This window comes from Mesocricetus auratus, unplaced genomic scaffold (assembly GCF_017639785.1).
Source record: "Mesocricetus auratus isolate SY011 unplaced genomic scaffold, BCM_Maur_2.0 Super-Scaffold_100022, whole genome shotgun sequence".
NCBI classification, from domain to species: domain Eukaryota; kingdom Metazoa; phylum Chordata; class Mammalia; order Rodentia; family Cricetidae; genus Mesocricetus; species Mesocricetus auratus.
The window spans coordinates 18,292,047-18,315,344 of record NW_024429203.1 but is presented as its reverse complement, the minus strand read 5'-3'; the positions used below and the strand labels follow the sequence as shown (position 1 = coordinate 18,315,344).

Below are 23,298 nucleotides of genomic sequence, written 5' to 3'. Positions count from 1 at the left end.
TAGCACTCACAACTAAGGAAAAGTGTGTTCTTTTCAAAACACAGAGATGACCCAAAAGGACTGCTCACTGACCAATTTTGGGGCCTATTTCTCAATTAAGGTTTCTTCCCAAATGGCTCTTTAGCTTGTGTTAAGTTGATACAAAACTTAGCTAGTACAGTTGGGTAACATCACTTCTGTCTTTTATTATTGACAAGACACAGATGCACACAACATTGCCTTCCATATATATTTAAATATATACATATAATATATATGTACATAAAATAACATGTTTCTCCTTAAAGCCTTGATCACTGGACTCATTAAAAATTTCATATGGAAAGATGAAATCATTCGTTGTTTAAAAATCACATTTGGATTTATGGTGAATTCTAGAGGCCTATCTATTTGTATGTATTGTTCCATAAGTGTTTCCCAATTCTGCTTCTTACAACATTATTTGTCACATCTGCTCTGCAGAAGACTTGAGTCTTATTCCACCAGGCTGGAGGGAGAACTATGCTTGCTTTGCCAGCTTCTGACTTTTGCTGCTGGATACTCCAGCCAGCCAACACTGAGCAACCACATCACATGTGGGTGGGTTCTACACAGATGCTGCCCCTCTTGTGAGGCACTGTGTTTGCCCTAGACCAATGGCTTCCTGGGGGTGGAAGCCTTAATTTCAAAACTAGAAGCAGTGATGTAAAGCCAGTTTTCACACTGCTTTTGTTGTTGTTTTTTGTTTCGCTTTGTAATTCTACAGCATTTTCACTTGAAAAACAAATTGCTTTCCCTGCCTGCTCCCTGGTCCTGCCTCTGCAGAAGGCAGGCAGAGGTAAGCAGCTAGCTTTGAAATTCAAAAGGGATTCTCTTCTCTGCAGTTGCTATGTTACAACAGAGCCAGAGAAGTGGGCGTGTCTTCCAGGAAAATTAATCTGCAGCTGTTTTCACTTTTCTTGACACGCAGCACCAGGGTTTCTGGGGAAGGTAAGTGACAGTGTTGCAGGCTCTGGGACCAAATCCAGGTCCCTGTTCTACAAACACCCACCTACCCCCACCCTACCCCACCCCTCGCCTAAAGACTGCCTTCCCTTCCCCCCTCTCCACTTGGAGGCCCATCCTCTTTAAGGGCTTATTCATACTGCAGGACTTGAGTGCTTGTGGGAGATTTCTGCGCCATTGGAAGTGTAGGGAAAACTCAGCCTGCTGTAAGAATCTTTTAACCATGGAATAGCCTCAAGCAAGCCCCTCTTCCTGTCTTCTGTAGGTTTGTCTGCCTGTTTTTCTGTATTATGTTTCTTCCCTTCTCTTTTTCTCTCTACTTCCTTAACTCTTTCCATTCCTTTTTTCAACTTTAAAATTCCTTTCTTTTCAGGCAACTAAGTTATCAGTGTGATGTAAGATCGTGCTGTGGAAGCGAAGTTTGAAGCCTGTGACCTCACAAACTGCTTGGAGCCCTTAAGGCCTTAGACAAAACACAACAAACAAACAAACAAAACCTCAGGAAAACTGACCTTTTAAATAAATTCTAGGGTACTGAAAAATCGAGGGCAGATAATTTAAAGTTGAAATCCCTCTCCCCGCCTGTTTTTTGTTTTGTTTTGTTTGTTTGTTTGTTTGCAAGCTATGTTCCCCATTCCAAGTTTCCTCCATGGTCAGCTTCTAGCTTCTGGATTTCCCATCAGCCAGCTGAGGGGGTGTGGCCAGCTGTTTCTTCTCACTCCCACCTCTGCCTCTGCAGTTGCTCTGCTCTGAGGGTCCGCACCAGAGCAGATCCCTACTCAGTGAGAAGCCCTCCATCCTCCAGCAGCAACAGGGTCAGCGCTTCGATGGTCACACCTGCGGATACTCTCCCCACTGAGTACTTAGAGGCACCTCTCTCAGTTTCTTTCTGAGAGACATAACTGCCACAACTGACTGTTTATATGAGAAGGGGTGGGAGGGAGGATGCAATCCCTCGGTGAGGGAAATTTACTCCGAGGTTGGCTGCAGGAAAAAAAAAGGGGGGGGGTGTTTTCCATCATCCGTGACTGTGGTCTGCCTCTCTCCTCTCTCAGCCTCCTGCAGTGGTCACTGCCAGCCTGCAGTCTCCGCTGCCAGACAGAGTCCATCCTTCTGCTGACTTGCTCCTGGGTGAGTCTCCTGCTCTAAGCTTCCTGTTGCTCTTATTAGAAAATCGTTTCCCCGGCCTCAGGCCCCTCTCTGTCTCATTTAGTCTCATTTAAAGGAAGCCTCCTTTCTCAGAATGCTTTCCCAGCCGCTCTGTGTTTCCATATACCCTCATCTGTTGCAATTCTTATTTTGCTGTCCAGCGGCATACCATTTTAACAGCCAGAATTTATTTCCCAGTTGCTGAAAAATAATGAACGTGGAGACATGAGCCAGATTCATAGCTGTGGATTTGCGGGAGTGGGGCTGGGTGTATCAGATGTGTGATCAGCATGGAGATTTTGTGCTCTCTCTCTCTCTCTCTCTCTCTCTCTCTCTCTCTCTCTCTCTCTCTCTCTCTCTCTCTCTCTGTGTGTGTGTGTGTGTGTGTGTGCGAGCTCCGTATGTTACGCAAATGCTGTGTCATTAAGACACATCACAACTCAGAATCTATTTGAAATTGCAATTTAAATGAGGATAGCTGGCCCAGGAAGAAGAAAATCACTGTCAAGTGCTTCGGAATCAAGCAGTTGGGGTTGTATCACAAAGAAAAACTGACCTCTCAGGAGCCCTTGTTTCCATGGCTTGTAGGTCTCTGGGAAAGGGAGGTACAGGAATCAATGGTGCTGGCACCATTGTGTCAACATCAAAGAGTCAGTTTTCCTGAGCATGCTGCCTGCTCCAGGCAGTGACACTTCAGCCCCAGTGAAAAGTACCCTCCCTAGTGCCTGTCATGACAGTGCAGGTTGCATTTTGTCACGGCTGGGGAAGGAAAGCTAGGGGATGATCAGGTACAGAAAGCTCTCATGGAAAAATTTAAGCCCCTTGTTAGTGAGGTTCTTTTTCATGATTTTGTAGTCTCTTTAATAAAAAAAAATTTAGAAGCAGACTTTCAAGGACAGTTATATTAGAGTTGGAGAGAGACACAAAAAGACGCCATTGGTACCTTGCAAGTCATGCACGTAGTGGCTATAGAAAGGAGAGGTAGGCCTTTATGGAAACATTTAGAAAGGCTGTAGTGCCAAGAAAAGCATGCTTTGGCTTTGGGTCGGTATATGAGAAAGACACGAAGTAAGTTAAAGGAAAAAATGAAAACTTTTGATTAATATTCACATAAGCCATCAGGCATTGGAGGCCTGTGTGATAGATAGTATCTCTGTCAACCCCATGCTGTGGGAGGGCTAAGGGGGTGGTAAATTTATTATCTCACTAAGAAGACAGTTGTTCCTCCCATCCTTAGCTGTCAGTATTCTGGAGAGGTTCCTGGCCAGGTGATTGACAGGCCCACCTGGATTAACCCTTAAGGAAAGAGTATGTATGGCCCTACCCAGGGCCAAAGGTAGAACTCAGATTTTATTCTTTTGATCTGAATAAAGAATCTTTCATTTAATGGCTCCCAATAAAGCCCTAATACCTCAATCTTGTCATACCATATGTATTCTCAATTTCAAAGTGGGGCCAATATCATGTTTCCCTTTTTAATGTTACCAGCATGTGAGGTCCATAGCCAGCCATTGGGAAAGGGTCTATCCTTAATGAGTGGGTAGTTACCAAACCCAGAGACACAATCTATAGACTATGTGATGAGGTCATCATGTAAACCATAACCTGGAAGCATGTACTCTGTCCATATTTTTAAAACATAGCATTGGCTATCTTTTTAAAATGTTACCATATTGCAGAAATAAAATTAGAATATTCTAGGGTTTTTTTCTTTGTGTGTGTGTGTGTGTGTGTGTGTGTGTGTGTGTGTGTGTGTGTGTGTTTGAGGCAGGGTTTTTCTGTGTGATAGCCATGGCTGTCTTGTATACCAGGCTAGCCTTGAAATCATACAGATCCTCCTGCCTCTGCTTCCCTAGTTCTGGGATTAAAGTGTGCACCACCACACCCAGCAGGATGCATTAGTTTTAAATTGAGGCTATGTTGCATTTATAATATGTTTATGTTTATTTTTTAAAAAGCTAGAACTGAAAATCGGTGGTGTACTTGTGTTCTGACCTTCAAAGCTACTCACCAACAAGGAGTCTATCTAAATGCAGGCATCCCTTGGATTACTCAGCTACTCACTCACAGGTTTCTGAGTAATATTAATGAAATAATAAAGAGCAGATGTTTATTGAAAAATAGAGAACATAACAACAGAAGCACTGATAACATCTGTCATCATTGAAGAATGCCTTCTAAGAAGGGCCTAGGCCCTGCCCTGAAAGAATTGACAGACTCTGGAGATCCTCCATGGAGGGCCTGGGGGTCTGGTGGGGAGGGCAGGGGAGGAAGGGAGGGAGAGGGAGCTGAGATTGACATGTGAAGCAAGCTTGTTTCTAATTTAAATAAATTAAGAAAAAAAGAATCTTCCCCTAGTCTAGGAAGCTCATCCATATGGATTGACACATTCGTATGCTGATGTCGTTGTTCTTATCTTAAAAAGGGAATCCTGGTGTTCAAAAGGCTTACACTTATGGTACCTGTTCAGTATGGGAAAGGTTTCAGTACCCTCATACTAAGTCACTGTGCTGACACAGTAACCCAAATCAAGTTGAATTAAAAGTAAGAGATCAAGTTTATTGGGAAAAATATTCCCAAATGATCTTCCCAACCCCCAGAGATGAGACAAGGAGAGGAGGCCAGAAAACCCCAAGTGGCCTTCTCTAGGAGGCAGTTTAAATACACTGTAGGTGTGGTCTTGAGTGGTCCTAGGGGAGGAACCACCACTTGTCAGGTTTTTTAAAGGCAGGGTCTGGAGAGAGAGCCAGGGCAGAAAAGCAGAGTTCACAGCTAATATAAACATAGTATATTACTCGCACTTCAGAGAAAATGAAATTGATAGCTGGGAAATCAGCATAGGACTGACCCAGATCCCCTGAATTTGGGTGCCAGTTAGGAGGCCTGAGCAGTCTATGGGGCCTCTGGTAGTGGATCAATATTTATCCTGGTATAGGAATAGACATGAGACCCTATTTCCCATAGAGGAATACTCTCTCAGCCTAGATACATGGGGGAGGGCCTAGGACCTGCCCAAATGATGTGACAGACTTTGAAGAACCCCCGTGGAAGGCTTCACCCTCATGGAGAGCAGAAATGGGATAAGATATGGGGTTGGTGGGGAGCAGGGGAGGAGAGGATGGAGAGGGGACTGGGATTGACATGTAAAACAAGCTGGTGTCTAATTTAAATAAAAGAAAAAAGAATCTTAAAAAAAATGAAAGAAAATGGAATTGATGTGTAAAGTGACCTCACAGAGTTCCTGTTTGTGGTTACCACAGGATTTCTGCATCTTTTCACAGGGTTATGTGGGGGGAGGTGCCCTTTAATAGAAACTTAACCTTTGACATTTCTGTCTCCTTTATTCCACATCCCCTCTTCCTAGCTCTAAAAGGGCCCCTCTGCATGTCTGTTTGTATTCTGCCAGAGAGACATAAGGTGCTGGTATTTGGGTTTTTTTTTTTTTTTTTTTTTTTTTTTGGTTTTTCGAGACAGGGTTTCTCTGTGGCTTTGGAGGCTGTCCTGGACCTCGCTTGGTAGTCCAGGCTGGTCTCGAACTCACAGAGATCTGCCTGCCTCTGCCTCCTAAGTGCTGGGATTAAAGGCATGCGCCACCAACACCCAGCTGAAAATGTTGGTATTTGAATGGTTGCCTTGAACCATTTACTATAGTGGATAATATGTCTTTTCACAGAAACAGTATCAACATGGTGCGTTCTAGTGGCTTACTCACTGGTGTTAAGGATCCAGGTAAGCAAGAGTCAAGACTCTTAATTCCAAATTCTTTAGACCCCAGATGGTTCTAGTGGGTGGGTCTGACTCTAGCAAATCTTCCTGAACTACTAAACCCTGATGTTTCCCCAGTGGCACTGAAGAGCATTGCTGTGACTCTGTCCATTAATGACTTTGTGGCTGGTGTGTCTGCAACCTTAAATTATGAGAACGAGGAGAAAGTCCCCTTGGAGGCCTTCTTTGTGTTCCCCATGGATGAAGACTCTGCTGTCTACAGCTTTGAGGCCTTGGTGGATGGGAGGAAAATTGTGGCAGAATTACAGGACAAGTATCAGGTCTGAGGGATGAGTTCACCATCCCCTTCTTATTTCCATGGGACTTTCTCTTTAGACTTTATCAAATGCAGCAACTTAAAAATTCTAGTACCAAATGTTCTTTCCTTCATTTACCCCTAATCCATTTGCCTAAAATTATTTGAGACATAGATAATTAGTCACCTAGTGTATAGTTCTACCAGTTATAACACCTATCAAAATCCTTCCAAAACTGTCTGGGTTTTATGTACATCCTGTCCATTCATCGGTGTCATCTTCATCTTATTCCTATAGGCCCACAAAAGGTACGAAGAGGCCCTAGCTGGGGGATATCAGGCATACTTATTAGAAGAAGACAAGTGCTCCAGGGATGTCTTCCGTTGCAATGTGGGGAACCTGCAGCCAGGGTCAAAGGTGGCACTCACCCTGAAATATGTGCAAGAGCTTCCACTGGAAGATGATGGGGCCCTGCGTTATGTGCTCCCAGCAATCCTGAATCCTAGATACCATCTCTCTGGTGAGTACCTCTCCATTTTGATACCTGTCTGCGGTAGCATATGTTGGGTAAGCACCACAAGGTTTTGGAGTGCTAGATGTGTTGACAAGGAACAGAATTAAGGTTCTTCCTGTAGATCAATCTGAGGAGAGTTGCCTGGATCTGAAGACCCCAATAGTACCTTTGGAGGACCTGCCCTACACACTGAGCATGGTTGCCACCATCAGCTCCCAGCTTGGTATCAGGACAATCCAATCCAACTGTGCCCTGAGTTCCATCAACTACAATGGAGAGAGCAGGACCTCTGCTCAGGTAAATAGTGTCGGAGTTGTCAGTCCTCTGTGTCTTAACTATTGACCTGGTCCTAAGTCAGCCTTCCTGGATCCTCCTCACTTTCTGAACTACTTACTACCTTTTTTACCTACTTGTTCTCTTCCCGTGCTACTTATGGAACCTGATAGTCCTAGATCTGATTTCAACCTCGGGAAGCGATCAGTGGCAGTTCTAATGTGGCTTCTCTGCTGGTCCCCTACACAGTTTTCCTTGGCTGAAGGACACAAGTTTGACCGGGATGTAGAACTCCTAATTTTCTACCGGAAGGTGCACAGCCCCAGTGTAGCTGTGGAGATGGGGATGCCCGAAAGGGAATCAGGTATTTTCTTCCTCACTTCTAAGTCTCCTCCTAGAAGGACACTCTGTCTTAAAACTGCCTTCAAAAATTGTCACTTCTGATAGCTCTGCCAAGTGGCCAGGAAAACATTATCAGTACGAAATGCTGAAAGCCCTTGAACTTCTAGAAAGTGTGTTGAAACATCCAGGCACATGAGGAGAGCCCTGAGGAAATTCAGGGTCCATAAAAAACAAAACAAAACATGATTCTGGGATGGGATTTGTAGTAGAACAGGAGGTGTTTGGTGTGGGGGGATATAAGAGAGGGGTGCAATGGAGAATGTGACTAGGATTTGTTATATATACATGTGTTGTGCTGCCAAGTGAAGGTGGAGTAAGGAAGTCCCTGTACGCCTAAATAAAGAATATCAGATATTTAGATATTTACTTGGGGAGCACTCACACAATGAAGGTAAATAGATGCTGTGGTCTTCTGCCCCTGGAAGTTCAGGATGCTGTGATGTAGGATGCTCAGGCTGCAACCCAAGAGAGAGGTCGAGGCCCCTCCTCTTCCTTATAGGAGATCACATCCACACACAGAAGCCCCACCCTAAGGCCAGTACCTCAAATCTATTGGTGGAACAAGATACCACTAAAGATATGTAAAGTTATCAAATATAAATGGAAGTATACATATAATGAAATTTGCTGGTTTCAAAGTCAGCACCAAGATAATGTGGCATTTCAGGAGAATTTGAATCAGATGTGTTAACATTCATGAAATTTTAGACAATTCTAATTTTTGGAGTCTTAAGGAAACAAATATAGATATGAATAAATCTGGCAGAGAATGGTCCCAGCATTTTAGTAATAAAAAATATTAGGATATAAAATATCAAAGGGATACAATTTACTATGGCTCCAACAACATGCTTTAATGTATACTTATTAAAATAATACTCACTGACAAGTTGCAATAATTTAGAATAAAAATCCTTTAAAACTGGAAAGTAAGGGAAAAGTATTCAGAAATAAGACATTACCATATAAAATAGGTACATTAGAAAGAGTCATTTGTAATGTAGAAAATATGAAAGCACTTACTGTGGTTAGTTAGGGACATTTTAGCTACTTGTCTTTTTAAATCCAATGAATAACTTTTATCAGTTGATCATATCTATATGGAATCTCATGTGAAGCTCAGTATTTTTCATATCAAGATAAATATAAACATCAAATTTTAGCATTTTAACTGCCTTACATGCCAAGTTCTGGGTCCACCTGGTTATTAATTAAATTGTCACTATCTATCTCTGAATGGTTTGTTTTCCTCTTTTTTCTTTGTTTCTCAAATATAGTATGTAAATTTCTAATTAGCTTCCTAATAGATTTACTCTCTTTATTTAATGTCTTTTTCCAAATTTCAAGTAAGTGTGGTGTGTGTGTGTGTGTGTGTGTGTGTGTGTGTGTGTGCATTTCCTTGTAACTCTATCTGGCATAGCACATGTCAACCTTTTGTAATCATGGACCTTCCTAAGCCACCATTCATGGTGCTGCTGGTTCAGTGATCATGTTGCTTCTGGGATATTTTCCATGTTGGTGTAATTCTGTGTCTTTGGGGACAGTGATAATCACAGTAATGACTGGGATGATGACCATGCTCCTTTACAAATGCTTTAAAGGTGTATTACTGACAATCGTTTTCCAAGCATGTTTTAATCAGCCTTGACAATGTGACATGGCATCATCTTCTATAAAATTGACCTTCAAGAGCCATAAACTTGATTTTCATGTCTGTATTGGCCACATTCTTAGTTGTTATTGGCCATGTGCAGCCCAAGTGTTAGACTCAATTTAATGCCATCTCAGTCTCCCATTGCTAGTATTTGTCCAATATAACTTCACACTTAAATTCACCAATATGAGCCTCTGGGATTTAATCTGTAATAACCTTTGCAGTCATTTTTCCACAGAGCTTGCTGTCTATGTTGAGGTTCCCAAGACAATTACAAACAGCAATTCCTTTCCCATGGAGTTCCATTCTTTGCTTGTCCTTTAGTTGATCCTTTCCTATGATTTTAATGAACTCTTTCTTTAATAGCCTTGAAATACTCCATCAGTGAACTCGTCTTATCCAGAAAAGTAATCAATTTCCCATACATTAAACAAAAAGCTATTGCTGCATTATAGATTGTATATCCTATATTTGGATTCTGTAAAAATTATATTTGCAATAATATCCCATCAAATCCTTCCTAGGTAATACCTACTTTATGATGTAATTCATCCAGTTTTTGATTATATGATGGATAAGAGAATAAACTGAGCCCAGATCTATGGTCACACTGAACCACAGGCCTAATAAGAATTCAGACTTTCCATCCCAGTTTCATTTTGTAATGATAATACAATATAATTCTGTAACCTTGTATACTCTCTAAACAGTTGTTTTGGGGTTGCAATAACCCTGCCCTTCTCAAAGAACTTAAATCTTGATAACTGGATTTCCAATCCCAGAATCAATTTTCATTAGCTTTTAAATAAAAATTCGCCTACGACGTCAACAATGTACACATATAGGGTAGTCTCCTTCACACTATTGTTTCAATAAAATGCTTAGAGTTTACCACCAATCTCAAGGCATCCCTTTTATCTGTGGACTATCGGTGAGCACATCATCATAAAGCGCATAGACTTTTACTGGCATACATAATTCTTATCAACGCCCTTATAATTTGTCAACCTAAGAAATAGCATGTCATCATTTTACAACTGCATTTACTTTGTGTGTGGTTGAACATGTAGGCTTGTGTACCACAGTGTTGTGTGTGTACATTCAGAGGCCAGAGGATGTCTTCTAAGAGTCAAACTTTCCTTCCACCACGTGGGTTCAGAAGAGCAAACTCAGGTCATCAGGCTTGGCAGCAGGTAGATTTACCTGCCAAGCCATCTCTTGGGTCTTGCAATTAAAGTCTTAATGACCAATGAAATAAATCCCCAGGGCTCTGATTTGTTTAGGACATTCAAATTCCATGGCTGATTTTGGCAAATGCTAACCTAGAGTGTCTCACCAATTTAGTGAGGTGCCAGGAAATGAGTGAGTATGCTGCAGCACTGACAGCACTGCCACTGTTACCTGTGCATGCCAACCCCCATACTCATTATCATATCTCTTCTACTTCTTTGTTTTGAATGTCTGTAACTCACCTCCAGCCCTTTGTGAGTAGACTATCCATAAAAAATAAAAGAAGGAAGAAAGAAAGAAAGAAACAAACAAAAATTAGGATTTTGGCTTGGTTCTGTTCATAGTTGATTTAGGGGGACTGTGTGTATCTGTGGTGTGTGTTTGTGTGTGTGTGTGTGTGTGTGTGTGTGTGTGTGTGTATGTGTACGTGTGTGTACTGGGTAGTGGATCCAGAGCCTTTCACATGTTAGGTAAACACTGTAGCTGAGATCTGTCCCCAGCACTCTTTTTAACCCTTTTGTTTTTCCTTGAGAAAGAACTTTATTATATAGCCCAGGTTGGCCTTGGACTCATTCTGTAGCTTAGATTACTTTAAACTTGCAATTTTTCTGGATTAGTATCTCAAGTCACTGAGATTTCAAGCCTGTATTAGCATAGTATTCTTGGGATTTAGGATTCTTGAGTTTCTATTTGTCTTACAAGGTCATTATCTTTCTCTATAGATAGTTTAATGGGAGCACCTTCTGCAATGGTGAGTTTCTATCCAAATATACCAGAAGTGGAAACCTCAACAAAATGTGGAGAATTTGTGTTCCTTATGGACCGTTCAAGAAGTATGAAGAGCCCCATGAGTGGCCAGAACAGGTCTCAGCTGAGAATAGATGCTGCCAAGGTAAAACCAGCTTTTCTTTCCCATGAATAATATGCTCACAGAGGATGAATCTGAGGGGTTTAGTTAGGGTGTGTTTGAGATGGAGATATGTTTCTTGTCTGAATTCTTAGATTTTCCTTAGAGTATAAAGTAGAATAACATGGTAGGACAGCCCACAACCTCCACAGTTGTGTGTGTGTATGTTGCATCTCTCTCTGTGTGTGTGTGTGTGTGTGTGTATGCCAAATTACTCTCCTCACCCTGCTTTGCCATCTCCAGGAAACACTGATTCTGCTACTGAAGAGTTTGCCCATGGGCTGCTATTTCAATATCTATGGATTTGGATCCACCCATGAGGCGTTTTTCCCGTAAGTTTCTAGAAAGAGAGGCCAAGAAGATATAGGAGAGCATACAAGATGGGTAGGAATTCAGTAAGTTGGAATACTCGATACCCAGCTTGGCAAGCCAAGTTTGATCCCCAGGACTCCCATGGTGGATGGAGAGAATCAGTTCCCACAAGTAGTCTTCTGACCTGGCACATTTGTGCTATCTAGCACATGGGTGTGCAAGCATAAGTGCGCACGAATATACACAAAATATTGTAAAATCATATGAAAATATATTTTAAAGGGAGGAACTGCAGTGTTGAAAAGGTTGGTGAAGTTTCCCCTGGGCTTGGGGGACTTCAGAAAGGATTATTCTTTGACGGGGTTTCTCAGTCCGGGCAGCTTGATGCCACTATCACGTGACCACATCTACTTGCTTCTTTCAGGATGAGTGTGAAGTACACTCAGGAAACCATGGAGAAAGCCGTGGAGAAAGTGAAGCTTATGCTGGCAGATCTAGGAGGGACAGAAATTTTAACACCACTCCGCAAAGTTTTTAGGAAACCCCCCATTCCAGGGCATCCCTTACAGGTAACAGAAAGGGTGGAGGGGATGAAAATTCTCAAGACTCTGTGTCCTTGAATGTTAATTCAAAACTATGGAAATACTGTATGTGCTTCTGGCTTCTACTAGATGGGAGAGGGAAACGAAGATAAGAGGAATTTGTCTTCTTAGCTAAACCAAACCTAATGTGGGTAATCACTGACAGTCCCAAGGGTTCTGCACTCCCCACTATAAACATTGTAAATGACCAAAAAACACTGAGATTAGAAATCTCCTGCCTGTTTAAAGAGGCACCAGAGACCTTAATGTAAATTAGGTGAATTGTTTCCAGTTAAACTCTTCTTTTAGTTTGAATTTGTCAGAGGCCTGATGGGTGTTCTCATGTTTGTTTTGTGCAGATCTTTGTCTTCACAGATGGAGAAGTTGCAGAAACTTTTAATGTCATCAGAGAAGTTAAGTTCCACAGCAAAAGGCACAGGTATGAGGACATGCTCATTTCTTCTGGGGAAACTTTTAGTAAGGCCAAATGTAGCTATGTATTGCCTGTTACTAGGTAGTTTTGACAATGATTGAACATTTTGAGACTTACTAAGTGATTGTGTTTCCTTTTTTCTTTCAAAAAAAAGTAATATTCTAAATAACATCAATTACATAGAAAACTAATTTGCCGTATTTTCTTTAATGCCGCTAAATAGATCAATGGGTCATTTTACTCTTTACTTTGTTTTCTGACTCTAAATGTTTTATAAGAAATAAACATTTCTTATAAAATCCACCCATACCACAAGTACAAGGGCAAATGAGTCCATGTGAACACACTGTGTAACTCCTGTGTGGCTCTAGAGCTAGAATAAAATCTACTGTTCCTCGGAGTATGATTTGTTATTTATTACAATTTGTTCCTAACTTTATTGTTAGTCAAGTCAGCTTTCTGTAATTAAGAGTTGGTCCTGATTCATGCATGTTTTGGGGAATTAATCTTAAAACTGATATCACTGGGAGCTGTGATTTATACTAACCCAATCTAAAAAGACCAATAGATATTCCCAAGTTGCAGTGTGCTGGTTTACAATAAAAACTGTTTTATGCCATCTAGAATGCTTGTTTGTTTTACCAATAATATACTATCTGTGTGTATACTGTTTTTCCTGGGAAATTAAACCATGGATAAAACACTGCTTGCTGTGCATAGACATGGACAGAAGGAGAGCTTCCCCTTAGAAGCGCAGGAGGCACACTCCTCATCCCGGCATTCTCCCGGCCAGGGCAAACAGTATGCAGTGTCGTGAAGGTGCTGGTGATATTAACTTATTTGATTTTGAGCTCCAGATTTTCATGTGAAAAATGAAATAGAACATATTGTGTAAATGAGAGTTATTCTGTAGTACATTGTGTTCAAATAATATCTGATAATGGATGCATTAATTTGATAATTCCAATCACTTTTGCCTTTAACCTCCATTCTCTTACTTTCACAGATGTTTCTCATTTGGCATTGGAGAAGGGGCCTCTACCAGCTTAATAAAGAGCCTTGCCCGGGTGTCAGGGGGCACTGCAGAGTTTATTACAGGAAACGACCGGATGCAGTCCAAGGTGGGGGGGCCACTGTGTATGAAAAAAAAATCAATAATAGGAGGCATTTCTTCAAGGGTAGGGGTCCAGCTTACCCATAGAACACATTTCTTGATGTCTTCAATATTTAACTTACAAATATAGTGGGAGAAATTCCAGTCTGTAGAAAGAGGGTCCAATATCTTATCGTCTTTTTAAGCATAAGCTCAGATATACGTTGCTGAGAGTTGAGGATTTTATGTTGACCAGAGACAGACTAAGAGTTTTCATTGTCATGCCTAAGTATCTAAGTATGTACTTCAGGACATCTTCTAGTGTTATATCTAACCATCACTGCAAAGGATACAGGCAAAGAAGAAGGATCAAATGTGCTATATATAATAAAATCAATGTGACTTCAAACAGATGTGCCATTTTATTAGTATTTACAAAGAAAAGCCTTCTTAGACATCGCCTAAGCTTCTGTCTAACTGGTATCATCTTTCTTACATCTCTCACATTTTTGTGTTAAATCTCTTAACTTTAGGCTGCAAAGGAAGAGCAATAAGGTCGTCTCTCTGTATAACAATAGGAATTAGGCGTAATATTCATTATGGCTCATGATCCCTGTGTACAGTAAGTCATAGATGATAGCAGTCACTATCATTACTTGCTTATACTGACTGCCCTTTCTCCTCCTGCAGGCTCTTAGGTCCCTGAGACGCTCTTTGCAGTCTGTAGTAGAGGATATCTCTCTGAGCTGGAGTTTGCCTCCTAATCTGTTTGCACACATGCTGTCCCCAGAGCAAACTGTTATCTTTAGGGGTCAAAGGTTAATCATCTATTCCCTACTGGTTGGACAGATACCGGTGAGTACACAATATTAGTCTCTCTTCTTGGTGCAAATACTGCCCTGGTAGATTCATTAAATAAAATAGATAGTTTTGAATCTCAGCAGATTATAGTATTTGATAACTGGAACTGGCCAAGCATTCTTCTCATCAAGCCAGGTTTCTGTCTCCTTGAACAAATGGTTTCTGGATAGAAACTTGAAAATATTAAGCTGGGGGTGGAGGGGGCTGCAGTTTACAACCTCACCATCTTCCTACCGATTTCTCTCTTTTACTTTTATTCTCTAATTTATAGCAAGAAGAGGCTACAGGTGAAGTATGTCTCCAGTACACCCTTCACGGGAAAAGTTATGAGGAAAAGGTGACATTTTCTCTACAACCCAAGCCTGATGACAAGTGAGAATTCTGGATTCTGTTCCCCCTTCCTTCTTTCCTTATCCCTGTGCTCTTTGATGGCTGAATTCCTTCCCTTGACCTCGAACCTAATTGTGTCTCTACAATCATGTTTTGTTTCTTACCCACTCACATATTTCCTCCCTTTTCTCTCCTATTCCCTTACCTTTGTGATGTGTAAATTTTAACAGCTCCCCCCAAAAAAAAAGGCATGTGGGTTTTCCTCTTACTTTCAGAAAGTTTTTTTTTTCTTTCAGCCTCACCATTCATCGTCTTGCTGCGAAGTCCATGATCCAGGCCAAAGACTTTGGCTTCAGAGAGACAACAATGATATTTAAAAGAGATGTGCTGGACATCAGCCTAGAGTCTGGAGTCATGAGCTCCTTCACAGCCTTTGTTGCCATCAACAAGGAGCTCAATGAGCCAGTCCAGGGCCCCCTGCTTCACAGGGATATTCCAAGACCTATTCTCTTGGGTGGCTCTTCTGCAAGGCCAAGAAATTCTTCTGATGGTATGTTTTATCCCAAAAAATGAGTTTTTTCTCATTATTCTTTACATAGAATTCTTTACTATGTAAAGAAAAGTTCCATGGTTTTTCTTGTCCCTCCACATACAGGATTCATGGCAAGTTTTAAACTTCTCTCTTCCAAGGAAATGTGTGTGTGTGTGTGTGTGTGTGTGTGTGTGTGTGTGTGTGTGTGTGTGTGTGTGTTGGGAAAGATATTTGAAACCAGGGATTGGGAAATGAAACAAAGAAAATATAAAATGTCAAAATGCGTATAACACTTGAATAATCAGAAGTTAAAAGCTGAAGGTGATTTGTGGTTTAGATGACTAGATTGTTAAGGAGCACAACAATGACTAATGACTGAGCCAGTCTGAAACATGAAGAAGAAGAAGAAGAAACACTGAGCAGGAGAAGATTTTGAAGGGCCACTGGCAACAGTTGTAAAGTCGAATGCTCAGAGAGAAATATAATCATGTGTTAAGGATAAGGATATCTTTAAAACAGCTAAAGATAATCATGGTCTGGGGCACTCATTTTAGCGATACTCATTAATTTCTGAATAAAAATTAAATGGCTAGAGCTTTGGTTTCCTTTCCAAATTAAGATTTTTGCCAGATAAGTATAATGAAAAGGACATGACTGGTAAGGAATTTAAGTAATTGGTTTGTGCAAAGTATTGATTTGAATAAAGAACAAAGATGGGAGGGAGGAACTTGATAGTAAATAGAAGAAAAAAGGATTTATGCAGTCTCAAATGTAGGCAGAGACCAAATATAATAGCCTTTAAGTTAAAACTCTAGACACACTGAATATATATTAATGCTAATTAATTTTTGAAGAATAGAACAATGCTGAAAGATGACAAGTTTGTCATCACTGGGGGGTGGGGTTGGAGCTAACACAGAATAGAGACAAAGTCCCTGAATCTGAGGAAGTCAGGGACATTTCTATTAGGATGTTGCATGTGCTACCCACAAGGGTGTCAGAATTCTCAACTTGATGGCAGAGGTTAGAATGGAGCAGGAGTCAGTAGCTTGAGATTCAGATAGTTCAGTGGATCATAGGAAGTAACAAAGAAGGCTGAAATATGAAGCCAGATGGAAGGTCAGAGTGCACAAGAAGGCAGCAAATGGGAAAAGAGTGAAATACATAGGTGCCAACTACAGCTGAGGGAGATGGGATTGCTTAAGTCTCACATGGGCAGATTTCACTGTCTTCAGCTTTGGAGAGCCTGGATGCTGCAATGTAAATGTTTGTACTGGTGTCTTTCAGTTTTACCCATGGTTTTACCTTGCTCCGGTGCCCCTGTATCTCAGCCTCCAAGGAATATGCAGATGAGTTACTGTGCCATCATGGCACGCATGCCAGAGGGTGAGACTCCTTTAAATTCAGTGTATCATGCTGGTCCCTACACTCTCAGTGAGCATTTTTTCAGGGATATTGTCTTACCAAGGTTTATCTCTCATATCCATCTAGGCTCACACCAAGAGAGATATTACAACCAGAGGATGAAATGCGTGATTCACACAGATTCGCCCCCCGACCTCCCCAACATACGCAAATTGCACACTTATGAAAAAGGTAAGATGGACCTTAGTTCATTTCTTTGATCTATGGGGATGGAAGAACCAGTCTTCCAAATCTCCCTACCTGGAAATCTACATGGGAGCACTTGATAGCAAGTGAGATTGGTTCAGCACCTGTACTTTCCAGGGTCAACCCAGCTCCATTTGGACTACAATATAGGATCTATAAACCTCTAATGGGCTCTGGGGTGTGTTTTAGAATAACAAATCCCTCTTTGCCATCTCTTCCTGCATGCACTCCATGTAGTCAGGGCCTACAGAACTGAGCGGACACCTTAATTTGGCTCATTCTACCCCGGCTATCCCTTCATATTGGGAGTGAAGATACATCATGAGGATGCCTGGAGGCCTCCTTTCTACATCACTCTTGCTATTGCATGGCTCTGAATTCAGAAAGCCACTCAGGCAGGCCAAAATACAATAGTGACATCATTTCCCACCACTTGACATTTTCTCCTCTTCTCAAAGGGAGTATGGAGCACACTGTTGCACAACTGATCCTTCTCCAAAATGCAAATGGTTCCTGGGACATGAATGAGGATTTAGCCAAGGTTCTAGGTACTAGTTTTGAAGACATGAAGGCTGCACACCCTACTGAGGTAAAATCCAAAGACTATCAAAGAGATTGGTATTTTTTTGGGAGATTATTTTGTTAGTAGCAAAATTTTGTGTGAATCAGGGTCTACTTAAGATAGGATAATATGAGGGTGATATGGACTAGATTAACATCTAGTAGATAGAGATTGATAGTTTTGTGATTATAATGGAACTGTAAGAGTGAGAATGAACTAATATTCATATTACATTAATTCTGAAGGTAATGGATGACAAATGAAAATCTCAAATCCTCCTTAACCTCATTTATATTCTATTTCAGTTATCTTAGTTGCCACTTATTGATGAAGAAGGTGCATGTTACAAACCCTGTGTACCAGTGATGGGTAGAACTGCCTTAAATGCTAGGCCTGTGTCTTAAGAACCCCTAATATCAGTCCCATTATGGCTTTACTTTTAATCAAAGAATATGGCCTACACTCTACTCAAAGTTTATTAAAGTCACAATAGGCTGACCATTTACTTCCAATGTATTGAATTATGGCAATGTGAATAAATTACACTGAAAATTTTAAGATAACTTGACAAATCATCTAACTGGTAAGAAATTCTTGGAATATAGGACAAATTACAAAAAAATGAAGGGAAAATTTTATTCTGAATAATTTCTAAACCTGGAATGTGATGCAATAAACTTCCCTTATTGTCTAGCCATAATGCCCAATACAGTATCCACTAGTGGCATTTGGCTATTGTACCTCTAGATTGTGACTAATGAAAAAAGAAGCCCAGTTTAAACTGAAGTGCAGTGTGTTTAGTACATAGCTGTTTCAAAGTGTTGTCCCCAAAACACATTACAGAACTTACTTGGTCTGGATTACATGTTAAACTGCTGATTTGTAGTGTGTGGAGTTAAATACACAAGAACCCGAGGATACAGTTCACAGGTATTTACAGCTCATGCTGGACAAGTCCAAGGCCCTGTAATCTGAAGCCTTAGAATCAACAACAACAGATTACCGAAATTATCATGCTTTCTTTTTACTTTTAAAAGTGTGGGTATTGGAAGCTTTCAAAGGATATGTGTCAGCTTTGTGTTTTTATATGAAAATGCTGTTTGAGAACAAAGAATCAAAAGGATAATGTACAAAAATTGGAAAGGAAATATTAGGGATCATGAAATTTTAGCAGCAATTGATTAAGTGCAACACATATGAGATGAACATTCCCTTTTTGAAGATGGCCACCAAGCCAACAGAATGAAGAAATTAAGATACCTGTTGTATAATATTTGAGAAAAAAGGATTTTATTGCAAAAAACATATTATCTGGGTCAAGTACTAACTCACTGGAAATCCATAGCACCAAACAGTGAATGTGTTTTAAATTTTATTATTTTTTAAGTATTTGGATATTTTATTTGAATGTCTTTTAAATCCACCAAGTTCTGCCTTTTTTGTAGGTCAGTATTTCCAGTGAGGATTCTGGTGAACATGTAAGCCCAAATGTTCTTGTGGATGTATGACAGAACTAAGAGATAAGCCATGCAATAGAATCTTGATGTGCAAGGTTATATAAAGGCTGGTCAAATAGTCAGATAAGATAATCTGGATTTTATTTTATAAAATGACTACAGCGCCTAGTATAACTAAAAGCAAGTATAGTTGTTGTCTCTAAATTCACATCTATACAAGTAGAAGAAAGACACAATGTCTTACAAGAAGTTACTTGGGAAACCAGATATTTCAGCTGACCGACTCTCAGCAAGAAGCAACAGGTTGGACAGTTGGTGAAGATCACAGGCTGTCCTGTAAAGCCAAAAGCTTGGACTGTGGCCAGTAAAATTCACAATTATGTTTCCTTCTGGGTGTGACCATTTCAGGATATATTTTGAAAACTGCTGTGCTCTCTTAGAGGAGAGCAAGCCCGGAGGACTTATTCTTTTCTGAGCAGCTTTTATAGGAAAGACGAGAAGGTACTGAAATGACATCATTCAAAGGGGACAAGATAGCTGTTTTTGAATGTGGGGAGACACGCTCTAAAGTGGTAATGTCCATTGTTCTGCTGAGTCTGAAAACTGAGATGCTAAGAAACAGTGAGCAAAGCTGAGCGTGGTGGCTCAAACCTTGAATCCTAGCACTCTGGAGGCAGAGGCAGGCGGATCTCTGTGAGTTCGAGACCAGCCTACAAGAGCTAGTTCCAGGACAGCCTCCAAAATCACAGAGAAACCATGTCTTGAAAAACCAAAAAAAGAAAAAAAGAAAGAAACAGTGAGTAAAAACTCATGGGTGATATCATTTTATTCAAGGCTTCAATTCAACAATATAATTAGTAAAAACTCATTTGGTCTTCAGTTCCACCTCTATCATTCACTACAGGAGAACACTGGGCAAACCATTTTACCTTTGTTTTTTGTTTGTTTGTTTGTTTTTGTTGTTTTATTATTATTTTCTTGTAACTATTGACATTATTTTTTCCTGTTTCCCCTTTCCAGAGGGGAATGGGGGAAGAGGATTCATGCAACCAAAAGTATTTTATAAAGACGTTAATCTATGTGTGTTCTTCTCTGGGCACCATGGGACCATGCTCTTCAGAGGTGTTTGATGGGTTCCTATGATTTCTATGTGTCATCCTGAGAGACTTCTTGCTCTGTCCTGGGCATCAGAGAATTCACTTTCTGTGCAGGTGCTGGAACCCTCAGCTTGGGCTACAATGCTGGCTGTGATCTGGCTTCATGCCAATGGCAAAGACTTGAAGTGTGAGTGGGAACTTCTGGAAAGAAAGGCTGTGGTGTGGCTTCACAACAATGCAGGTAGGAGAACAATCCCTGTGCCCTTTCTTTGTCCTTTAATAAGCCAGCTACTGTGCTGAGTCAGCATGGACAAAGGGCATGTGGCAGAGAGTTAGTACCTGAGAGTGCCCACATGCCCCTACCCCATGCTGACTCAGCTCTTCTGTTCCCTTAGCTTGTCTTAGTGGCAGAATATGGTTGAAATGTGTAGTTGGGGTGGAAATAGATGAATAAAGTGGAAGGGACACAGATGGGGAGATGGCAAGGACATAGTATAGCAGTAACTGTCCTTTCTCAGTACTGAGCTCAGTCCCAGTAACATTCAGTAATACTGGACTGAGAACAAGCACTCCTGGGGCATTCATTGTCTCCAGGCTGATGAAAGCTTTGAATCAGAGTGGATTAAAGGCATGTCGGGGCACACAGAATGGAAAAGTCAGGAGGAAAGACAGAGTAGGGATGAAGGTAGAGAGAGGTAAAGAGAGGAGCTTCCTTGCTATCTGCTATCCCCAAATCCTGACTCTTGATCTCATCCTCACAGTCCGTGGCTTCACCAATCTCATGCGTACTGCCAATAAGTTGTTGAAGACATCTGTGAGTTCCTCCATCTTCACCTTAAAAGACTGATGCCCGGAAGAAGGAAGTCTTTTGTTTCTGCCTCCTGCTAAGTCCTTTACCTTCTCTTCTGCTAAGATGAATTTTGTCTTGAGTACCTTACAGCCTGTATCTTACTATAAACATGAAGGATGAGCACACTGCTTTGACTATCTATTCTGGCTAGTTTTGGTGTCTGTGTATCCCCTTTCAGAAGTGCTGGTAGTCATAGAAGCTATTTCCCTATCTTGGAGTAGTAGACAACATGTGCATGTAGTAATATTTCTCTCAGCTTTTAAAAACAGATTACACTCTGTCTAAGGACTGCTGCTAGAGAATGCCCGGATTCAATAATTGTCCTCTTTCTCTGTTTTCTACCCTCCTCTCATTCTGTATACTTATCATTATGCACATTATATACTCAAAGATGATTTGAACTTTTCCATTCTCGAAAGAAGTTGGAGGTAATGTGTAAACATTCTTCAAGATCACAGAGATTCAAGGTTTCTATTTTGCTCATTTGTTAGCATTGGGGCCATTCTTGATGCCCCCCCCCCCGTACCTATGTTCTGTAACTCGTAACTCTCTTTTCTGTCTAAGTGATTTGAGTCTAGTTGTATTTGTAAATAGTTGTTGTCCTTAACCATTAATCATTCTGTAAGAGGTTGGTAATGAAATCCTTAGGATTAGCTTTAACTGACTAGACTCATGAGTCTGGTTGTGGCCTGGTGTACTCAGAATTAATGTAGGTTGTGTTGAGACCTGAACATGTTTTTCTTCAGCCCATGAAGAATGGGGTCTGCTGATCACTGAGACACTCACTTTTCACATATCCTATCCTAGTAAATGACCTTATTCTCTCAGATTACTCTGTTACCAATATTAAAATGTCTATTTGTAGTATGACTTTGCTGTATTGGTCTTTTGTTTGATTCAGCCAACATGAACTAGTCTTATTATCCCATTTTCAGCACCAACATTTTGGATGGGTCCACTTTTCATACAGTGTTTTGTTCATGCTGCACTGGGGGTAGGCACAGTTTGTTCCTTAAGCCAGATTTGACCACCTGTCCTCAATAAATCAATTTAAAGAGCTAAAGTAATGGTACAAAGAATAAAATATGTATTCAATGCAGTTACACTGAGAAGAGGGACGAAGAGAGCTAAAGATCCTCCAAGCCCAACTAACCCAAGAGTTTCCCAAGTCCATTATCTGAAGTGTCCTGAAGAAGAGTTAAGACTGAAATACAGGGCCAACCATATGCACATCTAAGCAGTCCTTGTCAAGGTGGGGTGGTGACCATGATTGAACCATCATTGTTTGGGTTTCAATCAACCTTGTAAGGTGGTCTGACATGTTGTTAGAAAAATGAGACCTCTTTCCTAGATACAATCTTCCACTCTAGCTGTGGCCTTTTCCTTCTCTCAGCATAAGATTTCTAGGTCAATTCCCATTTCTTTGGGATCCATTGTTCGTTAGTCTGACATTCAGATTGGTAGATATATGTGTCTCTTTTACAAATCTCCATTTCTGCCAGACCGGTTCCACTGTCACTATGTCCTCTGTTGGCAGACTGTCTTTTTTCCTTTAAAAGCTACTTTTTTATGTTATGTGCATGAATGTTTTGCTTGCATGCATGTATGTGTGCCAAATGTGTACTTGATAGCTACAGAGGCCCAAAGTGGTGGCTGAATTTTCTGGAACTGGAGTTAGAGTTGCAGGTCCTCTGAATCAAGCCCTGGCCTACTGTAAGAACAGCAAGTGCTTTCAACCATTGGACCATCTCCGATCCCTGATTTATTATTTCATATGATGTAATATTATAACATTTGCTACAAGACCACTTGTAGAATCTGAGATATACAGCTAAATGGTTATAAGATGATGTCTGTATTACCCTGTAGGTGATTAATATCTCATTTGTGAAGTCAAGGCATTAAACCAGTATACTATCGTACCAGAACTTACAGCTTTCATGCTCCTGGTCTGCATGAACTTGCATCTTCTGGAAGAACTGCATGTACTTAGCCATCTATTCAGGACCTCGATTTGAAAAAATGGAAGGATAATCAGTTGTAACTTCCCATGTTCTTCACATGGGAAACCAAGAAGAAAACATTGCCTTTACCATAAAATCTAGTTTCTTAGAACTCTTCTGATAAATAGTCTTATGTTTCAATGTGACTATGAAACAGGGCTATTGTAATCTATGGGTGTTTTGAATTTGGTTTTGAAATGTACATTTCAAGCACCACAAAAAATGACTATACTGAGGTGGACATTTTAACATAAATCTGTTGGAGGATATTATTTTAAGGTGTGTTACACTTGTTTTTGCTGTGGAACATTTGTTTTAATGATGCAAAGATATGTTACATTCTTTTATGTTGCATTTGTTTAACTCTATGGATCTGTGATTCTTTGCTTGTCTAAAACACCTGATGGTCTAATAAAGAGCTGAACAGCCAATAGCAAGGAA

At 40.6% G+C, this 23,298-nt stretch overlaps 1 protein-coding gene across 2 annotated transcripts; it reads left to right on the top strand.

The window, feature by feature from the left end:
• The first annotated feature begins 842 nt into the window (after positions 1–842).
• Positions 843–21,724, top strand: LOC101823366 (von Willebrand factor A domain-containing protein 5A). 2 transcript variants are annotated; one of them, XM_013113021.3, is made up of 20 exons: positions 843–969; positions 2,040–2,115; positions 5,807–5,862; positions 5,977–6,179; positions 6,453–6,675; positions 6,791–6,966; positions 7,192–7,306; positions 10,951–11,120; positions 11,379–11,467; positions 11,872–12,016; positions 12,388–12,467; positions 13,468–13,582; positions 14,245–14,409; positions 14,687–14,787; positions 15,042–15,295; positions 16,565–16,663; positions 16,769–16,873; positions 17,347–17,477; positions 20,119–20,245; positions 20,766–21,724. In XM_013113021.3, exons 3-20 carry the CDS (start codon positions 5,820–5,822, stop codon positions 20,849–20,851), a joined length of 2,427 nt encoding a protein of 808 aa, XP_012968475.1. In that variant the 5' UTR covers positions 843–969; positions 2,040–2,115; positions 5,807–5,819; the 3' UTR covers positions 20,852–21,724. The 2 variants fall into 2 exon arrangements, with proteins under 2 accessions (XP_012968475.1, XP_005069312.1); XM_005069255.4 differs by lacking the exon at positions 843–969 and adding an exon at positions 1,681–1,799.
• The last annotated feature ends 1,574 nt before the right edge of the window (positions 21,725–23,298 follow it).

Coding starts and splice junctions, on each gene's coding strand:
- LOC101823366 (XM_013113021.3), top strand. CDS start 5,820: ATGGTGCGTTCTAGTGGCTTACTCACTGGTGTTAAGGATCCAG. Junction 13,583..14,244: donor ACGACCGGATGCAGTCCAAG/GTGGGGGGGCCA, acceptor CTCCTCCTGCAG/GCTCTTAGGTCCCTGAGACG. Junction 16,874..17,346: donor ATTGCACACTTATGAAAAAG/GTAAGATGGACC, acceptor CTCTTCTCAAAG/GGAGTATGGAGCACACTGTT.